Source organism: Macrobrachium nipponense, chromosome 48, assembly GCF_015104395.2.
Source record: "Macrobrachium nipponense isolate FS-2020 chromosome 48, ASM1510439v2, whole genome shotgun sequence".
NCBI lineage: Eukaryota > Metazoa > Arthropoda > Malacostraca > Decapoda > Palaemonidae > Macrobrachium > Macrobrachium nipponense.
Window position 1 is genome coordinate 7,172,110 of NC_087223.1, and position 16,842 is coordinate 7,188,951.

General features: G+C 44.9%; 1 protein-coding gene across 4 annotated transcripts in view; it reads right to left on the reverse strand.

Moving 5' to 3' along the window:
• LOC135205021 (mediator of RNA polymerase II transcription subunit 25-like) overlaps nt 1–16,842 on the reverse strand; it is a 95,137-nt gene that overhangs the window by 23,007 nt on the left and 55,288 nt on the right. For 3 of the 4 annotated variants that reach the window (XM_064235276.1, XM_064235275.1, XM_064235274.1), the window contains exons 5-7: nt 13,652–13,797; nt 4,358–4,595; nt 4,053–4,131 (exon numbers count right to left, since the gene is read on the reverse strand). In XM_064235276.1, coding sequence (XP_064091346.1) covers nt 4,053–4,131; nt 4,358–4,595; nt 13,652–13,797 — 463 coding nt within the window. The remainder of the gene's footprint in view (nt 1–4,052; nt 4,132–4,357; nt 4,596–13,651; nt 13,798–16,842) is intronic. The other variant, XM_064235277.1, reaches the window with a different exon arrangement.

A 16,842-nucleotide genomic window follows, 5' to 3' on the forward strand; every position in this document is an offset into this window, starting at 1 on the left:
CCCATCCCTCGGTCGATGCATCTGAGAGGAACCAGGAAGGATTGTGGATCCCGTGCCTGTGACCAGCACTCCTTTAGTCTCCACTGAATAGACCACAGGTGAAGACGCATGTGAGGGACTAACTTCTCCAGTGACCACAGGTGACCGGTCACGACTTGCCACTGCTGAGCTGACTGTTCCCGTCGAGACAGGAACCGTCCGGCTGCCTCCCTGAACCTGCTGATCCGCGAGTCTGCGGGGAAAACTCGTGCTGCTACCATGTCGATCAGCATACCCAGGTACTTTATCCTCTGCTTGGGCTCGAGATCTGACTTCTCAACATTCACCACGATCCCCAGATCGCGGCATAAGTCGAGGAGTCGATCTCTGTCCTGCAGCAACTGATGGAATAAAGCATGGAGCGTGCTGTTTCCATCGTGAACCGAGTCTGGCGAACGAATTGGTTCAAGGGAGAGAAATCTATCACCGGTCTCCAGCTCCCCGCAGACTTCTCCACTATGAAGAGTCGGCTGTAGAAACGCGGTAACTGATCTCGTACGATCTCCACAGCTCCTTTGCTCAGCATGGTCTTGGCTTCTTCCTGAAGTGCTACGTCCCTGGCAGAACCGCGAACTTACGTCTGCAGATGGACCGGGTGCGAAGTGAGGGGTCTCCGCGACTCGAAGGGTAGTAGGTATCCCTCCCGAAGAACATCCACTGCCCAGGTCTCGGCTCCGTAGTGCTGCCAAGTTGCCCAATGGCTCGCTAGGCAACCCCCCACTTCTGGCAGCAGGTGAGGGGGAACACTGTCCCTAGCGTTTCCCTCTCTTCGGCTTCCGCTTGGCAGGTCTCCCACGGGAGTAGGAGGCTTGGGAGGAGGGCTGACGCTCACTCCTCGAAGCAGAAGACGAAGGCTGGGTCTTTCCTCTTGACCTCGATGAAGGTAGTGTCTTGGAAGCAGAGGAAGAGCTAGCCAAGCTCTGAGGCTTGGCCGCAGTTGCTCGAGGCTACCCAGAAGCCTTTGAGACTGCCTGGTGTACTAGGCAGTCACTGTCCTCAGTTCTCCGCTTTTCCACCGCAGTGCCCACCATCTCTCTGGGGAAGAGAGAGGAGGAACCCAGCAACGGTCCATTCCGTAGACCCAACGTTACTTCTTGACTGGTCGCCCTGGTCACCCAAGCCAGAACAGAGTCCTAACGTCTCAGGACCAGGTTGGCTCACAGGTTGCCCATCTGGTGGGCGAGGTAGGAGATGGTTCTACCTCCAGACTGACACAGTCTCCCGAACGCTGAATCTTCCTTGGGAGCGATAGGTCCTGAGGAGGCTGCAACTATGGACACTGTGAGGGACCACAGGTCCAGCCAGGAGGCTGCTTGGAAGGCTGCCATGGCAGCCGCTTCTAGGGCTGATGCCTCTTTCTGCAAAAACCAGAGGTTTTCAGCCTGCAGGTGATGGAGAGGCACCCCCGGAGTTAGCCTAGCTACCTCCGGGTCAACCTGCTTGGTCAGTAACGGGTCCACCGATGGCACATAGAAACGCCGCTGGCGAGGCAGAGGAGGGGGAAGAAGCTTGTCCGACCTGCTGGACCTAACCGAGCCCTCCTGTCTGGAGACGAGAGCGTCTACCTGGCCCAGCACACTGTTGGCCAAGGTGGATCGGGGTAAACTACCGTCGCTCTGGGTTCCTCTTTAGGTCCCCAGAATGTTGACGAATCAGCACGATGACCTCAGCGAAGGACCTCTGTATCTCGGGGGTGATCGCGTCCTGAGGTGATGGACCGTCAGTTCCATCTAGGCCAATCACCTCTCGAGACACTCTTCCTTCAGAAGGAAGAACCTTGCCAGACCCCTCGTGGTTTCCTCCAACCACTTGTGCGTACGACCTGCTAGGTCCAAGGACCAAGCGAGGGTCATAGGCTCTCATGGCAGGACCGTGCAGAGCGCGCTCCTCACGGTCACCCCTGCTCGCCTCGCTCCTCCCGGTGTAGCCCGAGGAGGTTGAAGGGACAGGTAAGGTAGACCTGGCACTCCTACCCTGCCTACCAGCAGAGCCGGTAGGTTGGGAGGACTGCAGGCGATCGCCAACCCACAGTGGCGATCGAGCTGCAGGTCTCGTGCGTCAGGAGAGCTACTACCTATCGTGCGAGCCGTCCAGTCCCGGTGGGAGCGAGTCGGGTGACTGGTAGTGTCCACTGACGTGGTGAGAGCGAGCCATGTCCTCTCGACGAGCCATGGTACCTGATCCAGCCGAGGCTGGACCTGGTGACAGGGGGGACCTCTTCCTAGCCTCAGCACGTGGACGGTCTGGTGGGACCGTCACGTCAACCCTGGGAACTGGGGGATTGCCATGAGAGCGATCGCCGGCCTGGCGAGTCACCTGAGCGACTCTTGCCAGTCTTCCGCTCCGTGCCTGGGTCCTGATGATAAGCTGGCTCAACGGTCTGGACCTTGGCTGCACGGTCACTGGTAGGTGACCGTACACTCAATAACGCGAGCGAGCGAGCAGCCGAGACGGTTCCTGGTCCAGAGGTGGAACCTCTGGAACCAGGAGCAGAGGTACCCCTACCGTCCCCGTCTTCTTCTTCCGTGGGGATGAAGAGACAGGCCCCGTTCCCGAAGGAACAGGAGGACCAGCGGAAGTCCCACCTGTCCCACTGGAGTGGGACAGACCCTTAGAAGTCTCTGTGCGAGACTTCTTAGGGGAAGTCGAAGAGGAAGAGGCGGCAGAAGGCGACGATGATAAAGAAGACGACGACATCTTCCTCTTCTTCCTGGACTTCTTCGTCAGATTACTCAGGACAACCGACAGGTCCTCTATCCAGGACGGAGCTGGGGCAGTTGCAGTAGAAACACGGCCCAACTGCACCTGTCCGGAGGAACCTGCGGAAGGAGCAGCACAACCACGGGCAGGAATGGAGACAGCAGGCTGAAGGGGTCACCATGGTCACATGCTGAGTGTAGACCAGGTGCGGTGGCACGGCATACCCTGGTGTTGACAGGGTGGTGGTCATCATCGTCACCGTTCCATGTGTCACTGGGGCAGCCAGATGTTGCAGCAACCCCTGTACACTGGGAGTGCCCGGAAGACTCGGTGAACGCCAAACCTGCTGAAGGTCTCCGCCCGCGGAGGCAGACACACCTGGGAAAGCAACAGTCGGGTTAGTGGGGGGGGGTTCCTGTTCGCTCAAGGGGGGAAAGATCCCACCCTGAGCGGACCGAAGACCCCGAGTGCAGTTCCAGGTTGGGGTGTCGCGTTCCTTCCTCTGCGCTCGACAGGTCGAACGAAGAGGCGGAACGGGACACGTCCCCCAAAGGGGAGAGAGCCATACACAGGAGCTGGCTAGGAGGAAGGAAGGAAGACGACGTGTCAGTCACCAAAGGTGTTAGGGGAGAGCTTTCCGACGACACCTTGGCAACTTTATGTGGCTTCTTCCTCTTCTCATAGCGCTCCCACTGCTCCTCAGACCAGGAAACAAAAATTACATGGTACGGCCCGTGAGCACTCACGCCCTCGCATCGTGCACACAATACATGGGGGTCCACAACATCAGTGGACCTAAAGGCCCCACACTTATGGCCCTCCACACCAAGGCACACTCTCCATCTGGATGAGGGGTGAGGGGGCTTCTCATCTTCCTGGGCTTACATGACACTAGGTCTGGTTGCCGAAGCAAACCACCAAAACAAACAACAAAAAACACTAAGTACTTACAATTATTCACACACGCTAGTCCTAAACAAGGAAAAGTTGAGAAAAACAACTTCGTTGTTGAAACCATTAGAAGTCTCACGACGATGGCGGGCAGAGAGGTGAACACGTCTACATCCGACAGCGGTCAAAAGCATAGTGATATGTTTAGCTCCAGTCAGGCGGGACTCCCGACCATCGGACAAGCAGTTACTACCGAACTACCTAATTAGAATCTTACAACCGGTCCACCTGGCGCTGTAAGCAATTCCTTATGTAAGGGACCGAGGGTTTGTATTACGTGTCGGAACAAGTACATATTCCTGAAGTAATCCCTTTAGTGTATGTACTCATAAACATATGAAACATTTCATTTCTCTACTTACCAACTGGTGGTTGTGGATTGGGATTAATTGGAGTTGCATTCTGTGGCTGACTAACCATCGGAACCTGGGAACGTACCATCTGTAAACAGAAGGTGTGAATTCAATGAACATACTAAAAATTGTTGTTTCAAAATTCTGATTTGTGCAGATTGCTATGTACTCATTGACTTGCTAAGTCAATGTCTTCTTCCTTTCACCAGGTTTTGAGATTTCTACCTTAACAGGTTTTCCTGAATTATCATGAGATTCGGTCTGACGACACACACAACTTATTGCACCTAAAAAGAGACGGATAAAACACTTACACCTACTGGCTGAGGCACTGGCGACTCAGCAGCTGTTCTTGGGGAAGGTGTGGTTGTCCCGGGAACTGTTCCTGGGGAAGGTCCAGGACCTGCCGTGGGGGGGACTGTTACCGCAGCAGGGGCCGTGCTCATGGTTGTGGGAGGAGTTGCGCCATTTGTCCCCGGAACATACGTGGTTATCAGTGAAGGGCTCAGCGCTCTTTCCTGCAAACTATAAGGGGCGATAGGCGTAAGAGATCTGTCATGAAGAAACAAATAGAATGTAGAATTTTGGCCAAAGGCCAAGGGTTGGGACCTATGAGGTCGTTTAGTGCCAGAAGGGGAAATTGAAAGTGAGAAGGTCTAAAAGGTGTGACAGGAGAAATTGCAGTTGGAGAGTAAAACAAATGTTAGAGGAGGTGGAAAGTCAGATGGAAGAAAGAATATGTGAACATAGGTACAGTAATCGGAATGAAAGAGGCTGCAGCTACAAGCCAATAGGATGCTGCAAAGACCCTTAATTAATGCCTACAGTGCACCACTTGAGGTGCACTGATGGCATGAACCCTAACCCCCAACTTTTCTTCCTCCTGCCACTAGAGAAAAATTACATCTTAAAGCAACTGATATCATTTCCTGACATTGATTTCAATATAAAAAAGAAGGCTACATTCAAATATAAAGTGCAAAATCACAATTTTTTAAAGTAATTATATTTTTCCTAACTATAAAAACCTGAGGTCCTTTACATAAGGAATTACTCTCAGAGTAGGCTGGAATACGACCGTTAAATTCTTGAAGATGGTGGTTAGGCAGTAACTACCATCTGGTAGGCGGGTAGGCCCGCCTGCCCGGATGTATAAACACTCCACTTTGCCTTTCGCCCCAGGTTTCAGATTGAGGGGTGGCATGAGGTGGGCATTAATGTAAAGGACCTCAGGTTTGTATTGCTAGGAAAAATACAATTTACTTTCAAAAATTGTGATTTGTTCCTACATGATATACAAACCCTCAGTCCTTTACATAAGGATGACTCACTGATTGGTGGGAGGAATGTGAGTGAGCCTCTAGAACTGACTGGGGTTCAGCACACTTGGGCTATTCCTCCTGGTCGTAAGAGCAAGGAGAAGTGCCCTGCCTCTGACAACTTGATCGGGGTATAGGAGCTGCATGATCAAGTCAGACTTCTGGGTCTTTTCAAAATGAGTGAGGAATCGTGACTCATCCGAAAAAGGGCTGGGAAGAATAATTAAGAGTCGGAGGCATTGATGGAAAGTTCTGGGAAGGGTTTGCATTATTGCCAGTCTCCTTCCTCCCCTTGCTAGAGGAAGGAGCGGGATTGCTTCTATGATTTTGATTAGAAAAATGGAAAGGAAGCTTGATGTGCAAGCTTACTGCATCAATCGCCCAACCAGCCAGTGTAAGTTCGATTCCTATCCTCAACCTGAAGGAAGAGGAGTGGAAGGACGAGGAGCAGAAAGTGGAGAGGCAAGTCACTCTCGCATCTTTACCTCTACAACTGCACACCATAGGCAAAATGCAACTTGTCCCCTTGAAGGAGCCAGGTAAGCAAACACAAACTGTGAGCATCCACCACCGGTCCATGGAAAAGAGGTTCCAAGGACCTGTGGACAGACCCAAAGGAAGAGATATAAATATGGTCACAATGAGACCTCATCTATCTTTCAGTTCGGCATATTCCTCAGAGCGATGAAATGTATCCAACTGCAGAGAAGTCTCTCATGATCTCGTAAGACTCGGAGAGAGACATGTCATTGGACACTTCTGCAATGGATAAAGGCATTGACACTCAATGAAGGGTGTCGATCCTTCATAGGTACAGCAACACACCAATAAGACAAAGTAATGACTGATATGGATCAACCAATACAAAGTCGACAGCGCAGGAGATCATGAAGGACTCGTCAACAGATGCTGACTGATTGCACTGTCGCGCATCCAAGACGTAGCCACATCATGACACCCGCCTTTTGAAGAGTGATGCCAAGAACAACCATACAAACTGTCTATCTTGTTCTCCAACGATGTTGAGAGACGAGATGATGATTCTCACGAGGCATGTGCACATTAGACGAGAGTCAAGTGCCTTCTAGAAACTGAGGTTTCTGTGATGGCAAGACAGAAGTTTCTCATCAGTAGTTGAATCTCAACCAAGGAGAAACAATACTTTATTACTAGTGCACGACTAAAGTGAATGTGGACCTGTCTTCACAGTTGAATCGAGAAAAGTAAACTCTCACGATTATGATCATAGAAAAAGTCCCGTCGATGACACCAACCAGTGAAGATGGCTCTAATCCCTGTTGTTTTACAGAGGACTGAAAAAAGTTATTCTGCTATTTCATTGCTGCTTGGCAAGAAAGCCGGAGCTTGCAATGAAATGTGGAGAGTCTTTCAGTAATGAAAACACAGGGATTGTACTGCCTGAGGAACCACTTCTTGTGGGTTGGATCAGGGAGGAAGTTTCTATTTACTTTGAAAGCAGAGCTAGTCTGGTGGGGAACAGGCGAAGTCTTCTGTTATGTACTTATTTACAATTCGGGGTGAACAAAGTATAACAGAACACCTTGCAAATTAGGAAATGTATACTATTTAGAAGACAAAACTCAAATTGTCTAAAGAAAATTATTCTGCATCATCGCAGCAGCCGATGGGGCAGTTGCAATGGAACAGAAGACTAGGCTACAGACTTCTGATATACCGTGGGGTAAACAAAAAGATGATAAAGAGTCTAATGAGATATAACTCTGTCTGAAAATTCTCGCAAAGTCAAATGTGGTGCAGGAGGGATGGGCATTATGCAAGAATTCCAAGCCAACCAGAGACCTAAGTCTGTGATAGAGAGATTTGAATTAATTAATTAACCCTTTAACGCTGATTGGACATATTAAACGTCGATATAAATTGTCTGTTGGGTGCCGATTGGACGTATATACGTCGATATATAAAAGTTTTTTTAAAATTTGCGGAAAAATAGTTACAGGCCTACTAGGCAAACACTTTTGAATCACGCGCCTTGGGGGATGCTGGGAGTTCACGGATCAAGGCATTGTTTTGTTTACAATCGTCACCCAGGCGCGCAAGCGCGAATTTCTTTCTTCTCGCACTAAAAAGCATCAGCGACACATCTCAGAAATTATTTTGTCACTTTGACATAATTTTTGTACCATTTTATATTAGCCGTTACATGGAGTATTACATATATATGAAAATGTGCGCAATTTCATGTAGAATACAACAATAAACAACTCATGGTTGTAGCTTTTATCAGTTTTGAAATATTTTCATATAAATAACGATAAGTGCCAAAATTTCAAACTTCGTTAACTTTGACTCTAACGAAATGGTTGAAAAACGCAATTGTAAGCTAAAACTCTTATATTCTAGTAATATTCAATCATTTACCTTTATTTTGCAACAAATTGGAAGTCTCTAGCACATTATTTTGATTTATGGTGAATTTATGAAATAAACTTTTTCCTTATGTCTGCGCAGTAACTCTTCCAAAAAAAATCATGAATTTTTTTGTCCGATTGTCGTAATGTTTGCACCATTTTAAATTAGCCGTTACATAAAGTTTTATATATGGAAATGTGCTCAATTTCATGTAGAATACAACAAAAAACAACCCATGGTTGTAGCTTTTATCAGCTTTGAAATATTTTCATACAAATAACGATGTGTCAAAATATCAACCTTCGGTCAACTTTGACTCGACCAAAATGGTCAAAAAACGCAATTGTAAGTTAAAACTCTTACTTTCTGTAATATTCAATCATTTACCTTTATTTTGCAACAAATTGGAAGTCTCTAGCACACTATTTCGATTTATGGTGAATTTATGAAAAAAAAAAAAATTTTTCCTTACGTCCGCGCGGTAACAATTACGAAAAAAAATCAGAAATATTTTCGTCCGATTGTCGTAATGTTTCCACCATTTTAAATTAGCCGTTACATATAGTATTATATATGAAAATGTGCACAATTTCATGAAGAATACAACAAAAACAACCCATGGTTGTAGCTTTTATGAGTTTTGAAATATCTTCATATAATTAACGATAAGTGCCAAAGTTCCAACCTTCGATCAACTTTGACTAGACCGAAATGGTCAAAAAACGTAATTGTAAGCTAAAACTATTACATTTTAGTAATATTCAATCATTTACCTTTATATTGCAACAAATTGGAAGTCTCTAACACAATATTTCGATTTATGGTGAATTTATGAAATAAACTTTTTCCTTACGTCCGCGTGGTAACTCTTCTGAAAAAAATCTGAAATTTTTTCGTCCGATTGTCATAATGTTTGCACCATTTTAAATTAGCCGTTACATAAAGTTTTATATATGAAAATGTGCGCAATTTCAAGTAGAATACATCAATAAACAACCCATGGTTGTAGCTTTTATCAGTTTTGAAATATTTTCATATAAATAACGATAAATAGAAAAAATTCGCCCTTTGGTCAACTTTAACTCGATCGAAATGGTCGAAAACTGCAATTGTAAGCTACAACACTTACAGTCTAGTAATATTCAATCAATTACCTTCATTTTGCAACAAATTGGAAGTCTCTAGCACATTATTTTGATTTATGATGAACATTTGAAAACCTTTTTTTTACGTCCGAGCGTTACGAATTCATGCATCCTTTTGTGATAATATTTTCTCTGTGTTGCCTTGATCGTTTTACAATGTGTTATATACCAAAATGATTGCAATTTAGTGTACAATAAAAAAAAAATTAACTCATTAGCTTTAACCGTTTTGCTCACAGCGCGATTTGTATACAATTATATATGACATTTTTTTCGCGCTGTCATATATCCCAATATTTATATATATCATAATGATTTTTTTTTTCATTTCTGATGGTTGCTTACTAAACTTCAGGCAATGACAAAAAAAGGAGCCAAAAATGAACTCTAAATCTTGAAAACTAAGTGTGCTGTGATTTTTTGAAAAAAAACATTTTTTCTGCTTCGCCGCTCACTCACTTGCGAACTCCGACGGCATACGGGAGACGATTTTTAAAATACCGCTTCGGCGTTTAAGGGTTAATTCAAATCTCAGAGCAGAAACAATACCAAACCAAAAAGAATCTCACAGAGCGAGCAGTACTGGGGCAGAGCCGTATACCACTTGCTCGACTCGTTATACTGAGTTGCCTGTTAGTGCATTCTATGATGGAATGTGTTCGGCTAGAATTATCGAGTGCAAAAAAGATACACTTGAGCATCTGCATTTTAACTGAAATGGGAGGAAAGAAAACCCTCCTGTTATGTGATAATGCAAATGCTGTGGTGTTGTTGGGAAACAATAGCACTAGTTATCTCAAATCAAAACTGGTAACTCTTGGGAGGCCTGAAAGGCTGTCCTGAGCTTTGGGTTAATGAAGAGAAGGTAGCTACTATTCGTCTCAGTCACATACCAGATGAATAAACTTACAGATATGCGCCTCCTACTCAGACGATGCAACCGACAACAGAAGCATGTTGTGAGAGAAATATACATTGTATATTTGTAGGTTCCTGTAAATTGCACTCCAGCTAAATTCTTCTTCACTTGAGAACAATAATATAGACTGGAAGCAGACCTCCTTCATTCTCTAATGAAGAGAGCGAAGGTGAAGTTGTCCCAAAGGGAAACTGCTACGGTATTAGTAACAGGATACCTAAGACAACTTAGTTCAAGCCGAACTCGGTGCTATCCATCCTGGACAGATTGACATAGGTTCGGTAAGATCCTAAGATTGAACCAAAAACATAGCCTCTCGGGTTCAAACTCTTATTTCCTTGTTCATTCCGGCATAACCAGAAGTAGAGGGAAAATCAGGAGGAGGATTGACTGTTCCGCTCTTCTCTGAACTTGTGATGTTCTCACTGTTAAACAAAGCATTCACTTACTACAACTGTTTTGTTCCCGTGAATGCGAGTGAAGGCTGACTGGAGTTAAATGCAGTAAAAGCTGGCGAGAACTTGCCACGTCTTGCTACGCATCTATCTTCTACACGATTGAACCTCACGAGACAACTACACAGAGGACCTCCTCCTATCTCCTTCAGAGGCCTTGAACCGAGGAACAGCGACATCGATCTTGGCAGCTGAAGAATAGCCATTCCTGGCTTTCACAGGTGGGTCCGAGCCACCAACACGGCTCGGTCCCTCCTCTCACCCTGCGCCATTAATATGAGGAAGAGAAGACTACCTCTCATTGACTGTGGATGTACGACCCCCTTTGGGGGTTGTACACTTGGGGAGACCTGTATATGAGTATACCCGAAGCAGCCCTGGTTCCATGAGCAGTGCCCTTGGAACCAGAGACAGGAGAACGAACCTGGGTTCGAACTCCTGGGGCTCCTGAGACACTATATTTTGTGGGTAGCTTCTAGGTTCCCGCTCCGGAAGGAGTATGTGAGCCGAAGAGACAGCCAATTACTTCCTCCCCAGGGAAAGGATGCAGACCCTTAGAAGTCTTGAGGCGAGACTTCTTAAGGGGGGGGAGAATACCTTCCTCTTCTAGGACATGGAACCCTTTGAAGAGGGAGGTTAGGAGGCATCAGATGACGAAGACGAAAGACGATGACCCCGGGAAAACTTGCTGCAACATGGGAAGGGAGGGTGCTATGTCATGGCAAAGAACCACACCTATCAAGAGCACAGAGTTTGTTCGTTAAGAGCTGAGCACTCGGCTTGGCAGAGCCGTCTGATCGAGGTGAGTCGAGTGAGCTGAGCAGATCACCAGTACAAAATAATGAGTGGTAATCATCAATGAAGCACTATCACTTCTTCCCAATTAACTGTTCTCCTTCGAGGCTGATGCAACAAGAAGAAGAATAAAGAGGGATTCTGTGTCTGCTTTCCTGTGTTCGGACCCTAAAATCCAATACATGAGGACGGTACTTGACCATTCACCCAGAAGGTGTTGCATGCAGTTCCAAGCACTCGTAATAGTGAGTGCTCAACGAGCGTTAGAATTCTTAAGAATTCCAACGCTCGGCAAGAAGACCTAACTCTAGTAAGACAATCGTCGGGCGAGTCTTGTCTCACCCTGGTACTCGGCAATATGATGAAGCCGAGCACTTGGTGAGCGCCAGCGAAACCAAGGGATCCAAGCGCTCAGTGAGACTCCCGATTATTGTAATACTTATCGGGAATGCCAGTTGCTTGAGTATTTGGAAATTACAGAAAACCGAATCGCTCTGTGAACGCCAGAAATTCCAAGGAATTTAATGGCTTAGTGAGACTCCCGTTTTTTGTAATAACAGTTACCAGGGATGCCTGTCTCGCCCAAGTGTTCGGAAATTATAGAAAACCATAACACTAAGAATGCCAGAAATTCCAAGGAATTTGAACATTCAGCAAGATTCCTGGGTATTGCAGTGACAATTATCAGAAATTCTCGACTCGCCCAAGTTTTTGCAGATCGTAGAAGACCAAAACACTAAGAAAGTGCTAGAAATTCCAAAGAATTTAAGCGCTCAGAGAGAACCCCCGAATTTCGTCAAACAATCATCGGAGTGGGGCCCCCTCCTCAACTCCTGTGGAAATCAAGGAGGAACGGGCATAAATACCAGTCCTAAATGCACAAGAATCTTACGGAACTGCGAATTGAAATCAGTCCAAAGGACAAAAAAAAGTCAGGGAGACAGTCTCCAGATTAAACATAACATCCATCCTCAACAACGTGGACGTACGTCCGGTAGGACCCTAAGATCCCTCCAGGAATGTAGTCCCCTGACACTGAATCCTATGGAGAGCACTCTGCAGGATCCCTCCTATTCACCTCGCCCCTCCCTGCATAGCCATAGGAAGTAGAGGGAATAGGTGCGGAAGACTGGACGCTCTCGCTCGTCTTGCTAGCAGAACTAGCAGGAGAAGCAAATTATGGGTAGCCATCAACCTTGCTTAGACTGGCAAGCAACGCACCAAAGGGCATGGTAAAATTCGGTTGAGTCATTTGGTTTATTATTGCTTATACAATTCTCTCTCTCTCTCTCTCTCTCTCTCTCTCTCTCTCTCTCTCTCTCTCTCTCTCTCTCTCTCTCTCTCTCTCTCTCTCTCTTTTATTGGCTGGTTATAGTATATTTCTAATGGTAAAATGTTTCAATTGACTTTGAAATTATATAACTAATACCAATTCAATGGTATATTTGATGTAGGATGATACTTTAAGCATCCATTTGGTATTTGAACTTTCAAGATAGGCAGATGTAAGCATTTTTAGAGGGGAGTTCTAACTATTCGTGGGTTCAAGCTATTCGCATGGGTGTCTGGTACCTATCCCCTGCGAATACAGGAGGGGGAACACTGTAATTATTAAAGTCAATTAATTATTAATATCAAACACAGTATGCCTATACCAAATTAAAGATCTCACTAGGAAAATTGTAACTAATGGCTAGTCAGCAAGAGCTCACAAACATACATCTTCATTGGAAGACGGCCTAAAGCAATGTGGAGTGTTTACATCCATGCAGGCGGGCCTACCCACCTATCAGACGGTAGTTACTGCCTAACCCACCTTGTTCAAGAATTTAATGGCTGTATTCCATTACGCTGAAAGTAATTCCTTAATTCCTTATGTAAAGGACCAAGGGTTTGATATCATGTAGGAACAAATAAATGGTAAGTTCCAGGAAGGTTGTATGTAAAAAGAAATTAATAAAAAAGTGAATTACACTCATCTAAAAAAACAAAAACAAAAAGGCCACTACCTTGCTTTGCAATCTTCAGAGAACAGAAAGACTATGTGAGGAAAAGTATAGTATAGCACAGTTACAAAGATAATTATATCAATTAAATAAATACATGAGCATACATCAACAGGTTCAGAAAAATGAAAAGGTATTACAAAAATAATGGGAGCATATCTAATATACTAAATGGTCCTCTCTTTTGCTGAGGTACTGTACTAGTACTTGCTTTCAGAGAATAAAAATCTAACTGTTCAGCAGTGGGTTTAAAACTGACCAAAAAAAGTTGTACTTGCTCCAAAAAATTAAATATAGACATCAGCAAACACAGTTGCAAATGCAATTGTATTTTCACAAGTTCTGCAGCACAAAAGCACAATTATCTCCTGATAGTCATGTGCTTATGATCATTCTAATGTACTTTAACCAGACCTGTAAACTGTAAGTCACTCATAGGCCCTGCTTGAAAGAGTTGACAGTGGGAAGAGAATCATGGCATAATAAAGTACAACAACTGAACATCTTTGTTGTCAAGAGCTATAGGAAACGCATTACACATTAGCCCCCCGGGGACGATTGATAGCCGTGCTTCTTACGTGACACCGTTGAGAAGGACAAGGTGCTGTGGTTTACTGGCATAATTCTTTGCTGGATTCGCCTGGTAATCTCCCCCGGCAGCGTCAAACAGACGGTAGAGTTCTACCAACTTGTGTGCTGATATTATAGACAACTGGATCCCTATCTGCAAGAAAAAATAGAAAAATTAAAGCATATTTTTACAATGTCCAAAATTAGATAAGCTTTCATTTAAAGGTGGCTTGTAGTCTGACCAAAGCAAATCTTGTCCTTATATTAATTTGGATGATTTAGCAGACATTAATTTGTGTATGAATTTTAAATACTATCAGTATACTATTTAGAGCATGTGAAGACTTTTTAACTACTAATCACTCGGTGGTTGAGGTGAATTACTTGACAGTAATTGCTACACCTTAAAAAACTCATATGCATTGTATTCCCAGTTGCCATCAATTGGCATAACAAATTAGAATGTGTGGAGAGGGGGGGGGGGGGAGCCCTTTGGGCACTGAAACCCTGAATCTCACTTCAAAAGCCCCGGATCTTTTTAAGATTTTAAAAATTATGCCAACCCTGACACTACGTCCCTATAAACTACATTAAAAATTACTACAAAGGTGTTATAACACATTAGTTAACAATGGTCTTCATTCTTGCGCTTTCATTGCCATCTAGTGGAAAGGACATGCAACAGCATGAATAATAACGACTTGGCTACAAAATCATGGGCCTATTATTGGCTAAGTACAGTGAGCATATCACTTCTAAAATACAAAAAAAGCTAACAAACAAACAATCCATACCTGCTATCCTACTTTGAATTTACTGAAAGTTAGTCTAACATTTATAAGGCTCTTTTGTCCTTGTAGTTTACATAAAAATCTCTAGAAGTTAATAGTTATAATGGTTATTGATTCTGTCTGTTGAATAGTAGGGTCTTGTGCATGCCCTGCAACTGAAAATGTAGGCTATGAATCAGAAGTGATCTAGGATTTGCCAATGTCCAGCAGGTCACCTTAAAATTTACTAGAATGCAGGAAATTGCAACTAAGAAATCCAAAATTTTCTGGGGGGGGGGGAGCCCTAGACATGGCTCAGGGCTAAGCCCCACATGTTCACAATGTCTGGGTGCACCCCTGCCACCTGCATCAAAAAAGGTATACCGTGGTACCCTGACATACGAAAGTCTCAACTTACGAAAAATTCAAGTTACGAAGGCAAAGATGAAGATCTTTTTGCTTCTGTGTACGAAAATAATTCAGGTTGCGAAAGGGCGTACTGTAAAGTCTGAGATTCGCCCGGGCCACCATCCTCCCGCTCTCCCATTGGTTCCTGATGCTAGTTACAGCCGTAAGATCCTGCTCTCCTATTGGTCAGCATCTATCCCACCATGCATCTACGTAAGGGATTTCCTCGACCATTTCGTTTTGGCAGCGTTATCGTACTTACGTGGAATTCATTCGTTCACTTAGATTTCGTTTGTTAATGTAAATTCATGTTAGTGATTTCGCTTTCGTTGTACTGTAAGTTACTTTATCATGTTGTGTGTGAACTTAAGTAATTACGTTATTAGCCATGGGTCCCAAGAATGTTGCTGAAGTTCACGGAAAGAAGAGGATGCTTTCTATGGAGACGAAGATGGAGATTTCAAGAAGTATGAGGCTGGCATGTGGTTGAGTGTGATCGCTAAGGAATACGGCCGAAGTCCGTCTACAATAGGCACCATCCTTAAGCAGAAGGAAACCATCAAAGCAGCTACACCTTCCAAGAGCTTGACTATTTTTTCCAACAAAGGAGCCACGTGCATGATGAGATAGAGAGGCTGCTTCTCGTATGGATTAAGGACAAGGAAATTGCTGGCGATACGATAACAGAGACTGCAATCTGCCAGAAGGCCAGCGCCATTTTCGACATCACTGATACCACAAACCTCACCTTGCGTGAATTTTGGAAGGAGCATTTTGATATCATGATATGCATCCGACTCATTGATCAAGCTTGGCAGGAGGTTTCGAGGCGAACCTTGAACTCTTCGTGGAGGAAACTCTGGCCTGATGCCGTATCCGCCCAAGACTTCGAGGGATTCAACGTGGGCAAAGCTGATGCAGATTCAGAAACAGTTGACGATCCTGAAACTGTTTCGCAACCAGATCTTGACGAGATCGTTGCACTCGGCAAGTCCATGGGGCTGGTTGTCAATGACCTTCTCGAGGAGCACCAAGAGGCGCTTACGACGGATGACCTGAAGGAGTTGGAGGCCATGCAACATAAAGTCGTTCAAGAAGAGTTCTCTAGTAGTGGCGAGGAGGAGGAGGAGGAGGACCCTATGACAATGGCAGAAATTAAGGATGCTCTAGCTGCTTTTCATAAAGTGCAATCATTTGTAGAAAAGAGACACCCCGAAAAGGCTTACACAGGTCATATGCTTGAGCAGTTCGATGACGTTTGCCTGATTCGTTTCAGGAACATTTTGAAAAGCACCTGAATTAGCCCTGGTCACTGACCAGCCCAAACTATATCCCCACATATTTACCCACTACGTGGGTAATTTTAACTGCCAGCGTTACCAACGCTGCAGGTAAAATCTAGTCAAATGAGTTACCTGTGTTACCGTTGGCAATGCTGTTGCAAATACCAGCCACCAGAGGCCTGTCACCTCAATTAAATCAATCACTATCAAATTGAAATTGGGAGGAGGGTGGGAATCATTCAGGTGTTCAGGTAAGTATTACAATATTAGTTTTATTATGAAAACTTCATATTGCAATACACTCCCTGAACACCTGAATTAGCCCAATTAACAAAATTTTGATGGCGGTTGGATCAATCTAATTCAGCCTGACCTGACCACGGAGCATACGCAGGCAACTCATAATCAACCTACTATGTATAAATATATGTATCCTCACCTAGACATGTAACTTGGAGGTGAGGATGTTTGCAAAGAAAGTACTTCAATGTCAGTGTTGAGTCTAAGGTACTCTCTGAGTCAGAAGTACCTCCCATGTGGTAAGCTATACTTATTCATGGAGGTAAAAACAAATCTCCTCACCTGGTCGTCCAACTCGGTAGGTGAGGATACTTGCAGAGGAAGTACCATACCATCGGTGCCGAGTCCAAGGTACCGCCTGAGTCTGAAGAACATCCCATGTGGTATTCTATAACTCTCATGTATGGAGGGGAAATGGTGAACTTCCCAAGTGGTTAT